We start from the raw sequence: 4,680 nt of genomic DNA, 5'->3' as shown, positions 1-4,680 counted from the left end.
GCGCCCGGCATTCCTGACTGCATAGTGAATGCACATGGTACTGTGACCATACATCCACTGGCAACATGGGGTAATGCTGATGGGCAAGGCAGGTGAGACAGGCCGCAGCACGCATCACTCCCCCCACTTTGTGGCTCCCTCTGCTACAGCTTCGGAGACCCTGGGCGCAGCGCACCGTTGTTATGGTAACGGTAATATCTTACAATTCCACTGATTAAAGCAGGAATTGGAAAGCCCAGCCCGGAAGGGAGCCAGATGGAGACCCGATTCCCTAATGACCATCATCCCTCACTGGCCATAATCCCCAGCACGTGTCCTGTGCAGTGGCAGCCTCCGCTGCAAAACAGACCTGCACTGTTTGACCGCAAAAAGAGCACGCAGCCCCCGCTGCACAGGCTGGGGCCTGCCCTGGTTTTGATCGCCACAGGGCAGCTCCACTAGTCCCGGTCATGCCTGGATTATGCTGGCAGACATGGGTGTTCAGAGTCCCGTGTGTGGTGCATAAACCCCTACCTGGGCCCAGTGTCCCTTACACACAAGCAGTGTAAAGTGGCTGCAAAGGAGGTGCACAGGGCATTTACAATCATGGTCAGAGCAGTGTGAAACCCTTAGAGTAAGTGTCAGTGTAAATGAGAATCAGGCTCCCACTCTGAACACCTGAAGAGACAGGGCACTTGTGCAATGGTGTCTGCAGGAGCTCTCCCCATGCCAGCCCCCAACAGCCGTATTGCAGTCTCCTCAGGGGATGGCAGCTCAGACCAGGCGCTCTGTCCCTCACTGAGGAAAGGAGCTTCAAAGGCAGCCATTTTCCTGCCTAACCTTTCTGGAAGGCTTCAAGCTGTGCTAAAAGCACTGCCTCAGAGAAAACAATCACTGTGACTGTGAAAGAACCAGCAGGTGGGGAAAGAGTTGGGTACAGAGCCCAGGCATGCACAGGCAACCTGTGCAAGGTGTGCACACACCCACGCACACCCACCAGCCTTGCATGTACACTCACATAACATACATCACCCTTGGTGCACAGGCACAAACACCCTGCACACAGAAGCACAACGATGTACACCACATCCTCTTGTCACCCAGACCCAACAAGCCTGCCTCCCACATACACACGTGGACGGGCAGGGAAGCAGATAGCAGAGCAAACTCAGCTCTGGTATCTCCATACTTCACTGAAGACACTCCCTCTGTTTACTGATGACCATGCTTTCCTATCGCAGATCAATCGGAGAAAGGCTCTTGTTCAAGAATTAGGACTTGCTGCATGGAACAGAGCACCACAGTGATTACAAGCTGGCAGGGGGTTTCTGCAGGGATGGGAACTGCACTAATTATGCAGAGCCCGGCTCCCCACTGCCTTTGGCAGGGTGCAGTGTTCTGCACCAGCTGGGCACAGATGCAAGTGACAGCACAGGGGGCAAAGCAGGGAGAATCAAGCCAAGACAGATGGAGGTATGAGAATAGTTTGTGGGCTTCCTTCTCCTTTTATTTACTCTGGTGTAAGTCAGGAGAACCCTACTGACTTCTATGCAGTTATGCCCAGGTGTCACTGGCGTAAGTGAGCAGAGAACTTGCCTTCAGAAGATTTGAAAGGGTGCAGGTACTAAGATAAGACCTGGACCATTTTGGGTAGCGCAGGGAGTGAGGCCTCCAATGATGGCTGAGACATGAGGTTAAGCAAAGGGGGATCTAGAACAACTTCCTTGCTGACGAGATGCGCAGGTCAGAGAAGAATCTCCCAAGGGAACTGGACTCAGGAAGTGCACTGACTTCTCACTGTGCACTTGTATCTACCCACTACCGAAGCCTGTGGTCTCTATAGCGATTGTTTTGAATGTGAGTGTCCAAACAGCTAAGCTGGGGCCCCATGAACTTTACAGGGGGAAGAATCCAAATCCTTCTCCTGTCACTCACAAGCCCCCTCTCAAGGTACTAATGGTGCCCTGGTCTCTCCTGCTGCTTTCCCGTGGCACACTGTAGGGTTTTGGGTGGTAAGGGGTTGTATTAAAGACCCTAAGTTCATCCTGGGGTGCTTTGGGCTGTGACACATGTGAAGGGCCAAAGGGGATGTTCTCGTGAACCATTCTGGACAAACATCATGACAAAATTGCCTGGAATCACTGGGGGCAGGATGACCCTTCCAGTCCTCTGTTCAAAAGTAATTCTCAGCACTGCCTCCCACAGCAGGCAACGTGTTCCTGCATTGCACAGAGGTTAAAATGCCCCATCTAGCAGAGGACTGGAATGCTAGTCACTGGTGACCAGATCAGCCTCTGCACCCAGTGGTTCCCCTCCAGAAAGTAGCCGAGTCCTGTGGATAATCTGTCCTTGTGCCATGCTGAGTAAATCTTAGCTGCACACTGACTTCCCCTGATCCTATCTCAGCTCAGCTGGAAGTTTGCTGCCCGTGGCAGGAGTGAAGATGGGATGGTCTCAATTAGGAGCTCACCTGCAAACCTGACACTTTCCAAATGAGGAAGGTAAAAGGCTGGCAGAAGGAGCTACTGGAATGCTCTCTAATTACAGCCCTTGAGCCATCATGCACGTGTAGCCACCCCATGTTTTAATCACCAGCCGATCATGCGATCATTACTGAGCGCTCCATACCTGATGTTGTCAATGAGGAGCTGGTGGGACTCACTGGTGAGAATCATGGAGAGGGCATAAGCCAAGTACTCCACCTTCCGCTCAGCTGCGTACTGCTTCAGGATCATGAATACCTTCTCCTTCACCTCTGGCTGGCCACCCAGGATTTCATCCACCTGTGTGGGGGAGGGAACAAGAAACATATGAATGGAGGGAGACACTGTCAGAAAGCTCAGCAGAAATAAAATCAGCAGCAGCACGTTCATCTATTTATAATACATGGACCAGTCAGAGAAGGGGAAACAATCTACTCAAAAAACCCCCCTACAAATTGCAAATGATTGTGGCAAAAATCCACAACTCCCTGAGACTCCACAGCTGTCACTGTGTGGCATGCTATCGTCTTGGAGAACTCTACAGCAACCGCAAGAATAGAAATCCTACTGCTCCAAATGCACAGGTTTCCCACGCATGAGCTAAAAGAGAACTTCCTTGTGGTGTAGTCTGAGGACACAGCTGAACAGTCCTGATGCCACGTCGCAGGGGGAACAGCTTGCACTGAAAACAGACCTTAAATCACCTCTTGGCCAGACTGTGGCATGTCCTTGCTGTGAACTCTTGCAAAGCTGCAGAGAAATAGGAAGCTGACGCCTGTGCAATAGTGGAGTACATGGAAAAGGGCTGCAGTGAATCAGTGGTTCCCAGGCACTGGGACATATCACAGGTGGGACATGAGGCTTTTGTGACTGGTTTCTAGAGCCCTCTCTTCCCACCACAATGAATAGCTTTTATGCTGGTATTCAGCTCACTGCCCTGCCTTCTTACCACTCTGTTACACCCATTCCAGCCTGCTGTGGAGCCTGAGGAGGGGGTCGTAATCTTAGCACAGATTTGAGGGACCCCAAGCTCTATGACAAAAATGCACAGGAGGCATGAATCGGGCCTAGGAGGAAGAGCTGGGGACAAGGTCCCAGTCTGGTAACTCTACAGCTCCAGTTACTTTAGAAAGAAAGAAGCAGCTGGGCAAGCTGGTGTGTGGGGACCTTTCTCCTCTGACCGAGATGATTCCAGGGAGTCCGCATGTGGGCAAACATCCTTCAGATACAAGAAATGCAGGAGTGACGTCCCCTGCACCCAGCCTGTGTTTGCCTTTCTATGGGTGCAGAGTCCTGCACATCCAAGCAATGTCCCCAGTCTTGCGGTGTCTGGCTTCCAAACAGAAGTTAGCAACCACAGGCAGGGAGCTCACTCACCTTCTCCCTCCCTCTGAGCAACAGGGCCACCTGCCTTCCCTGTGCTCCCCAAACCACAACGCACCTATGCCCAGCGGACGTGCAGGGGACGAGGGGCCTTTACAAGAAAGAGGAAGTCGCTGCCTCCTGGCGTGCGTTCCACTTTGAAGCTCTCCAAAGTCAGTGATCACAGGCCCTGGTAACCTACATCACAAGCCACCAGGTACTTGGCAATTTGAAAAAGCCATCATGTGACCACTTCTGAAATTCCCAGGAAGCAGCAGACATTTCAAGGTTATTAAATCTGGAGCAGTCAAGGCAGCCACTCTCCAGCATACGCCTGCATCTCACTCCAGTCCCAGTGCAGTGCTGACAAAGAGCTGGGCATCTGCAGTGAGCCCAATCCTGGGGCTCTCCAGTTAAAGCTTTGCCAGAGCCAGATAGTCAGGACTTGGCCCTGAAAGGAGAGAGTCCTGGGAGCCTCCAGGCTGCTGCAGCCCTAACCCCAGAGATCAAGTCGGCTGAAAAGTCCTCTGCCTCCCTCCCTGTGCAGAAATGTGGCTGGGAAAGAGACTGGCACCTCAGGGTAGCTGATTTGACAGCCCTGGAGCCTGAAGTCCTGGCTTACGCAGAGAATAGGTACAGGGTGGCTTGTGGCAGCGGCCAGCCTTGCTGTAGTGTATAGCCCTGACCAGAAGAGGCAAGGCACGTCCATGCTCCGTTGTCCATTCAGGCCTCGGCCTCTCTGCAGAGACCTGTCAAGGAGGGGGCCAAGTGGTACAAACTGTGATGGGGGCAACCCCCCTGAGCTACCTCCCAGACCCAGTGCACAGGGCACAGTCTGGCAGGGACTACCTGCAAT

General features: G+C 52.7%; 1 protein-coding gene across 1 annotated transcript in view; it reads right to left on the bottom strand.

The window, feature by feature from the left end:
* GRID2IP (Grid2 interacting protein) overlaps positions 1-4,680 on the bottom strand; it is a 72,071-nt gene that overhangs the window by 56,374 nt on the left and 11,017 nt on the right. Inside the window, 1 exon segment of the mRNA XM_025208284.1 lies at positions 2,608-2,762. Within this exon segment, the coding sequence (XP_025064069.1) occupies positions 2,608-2,762 (155 nt within the window).

Source organism: Alligator sinensis, unplaced genomic scaffold (assembly GCF_000455745.1).
Source record: "Alligator sinensis unplaced genomic scaffold, ASM45574v1 scaffold1164_1, whole genome shotgun sequence".
NCBI classification, from domain to species: domain Eukaryota; kingdom Metazoa; phylum Chordata; order Crocodylia; family Alligatoridae; genus Alligator; species Alligator sinensis.
The sequence above is the reverse complement of the archived record's forward strand: the minus strand, read 5'-3'. Positions and strand labels throughout refer to the sequence as shown.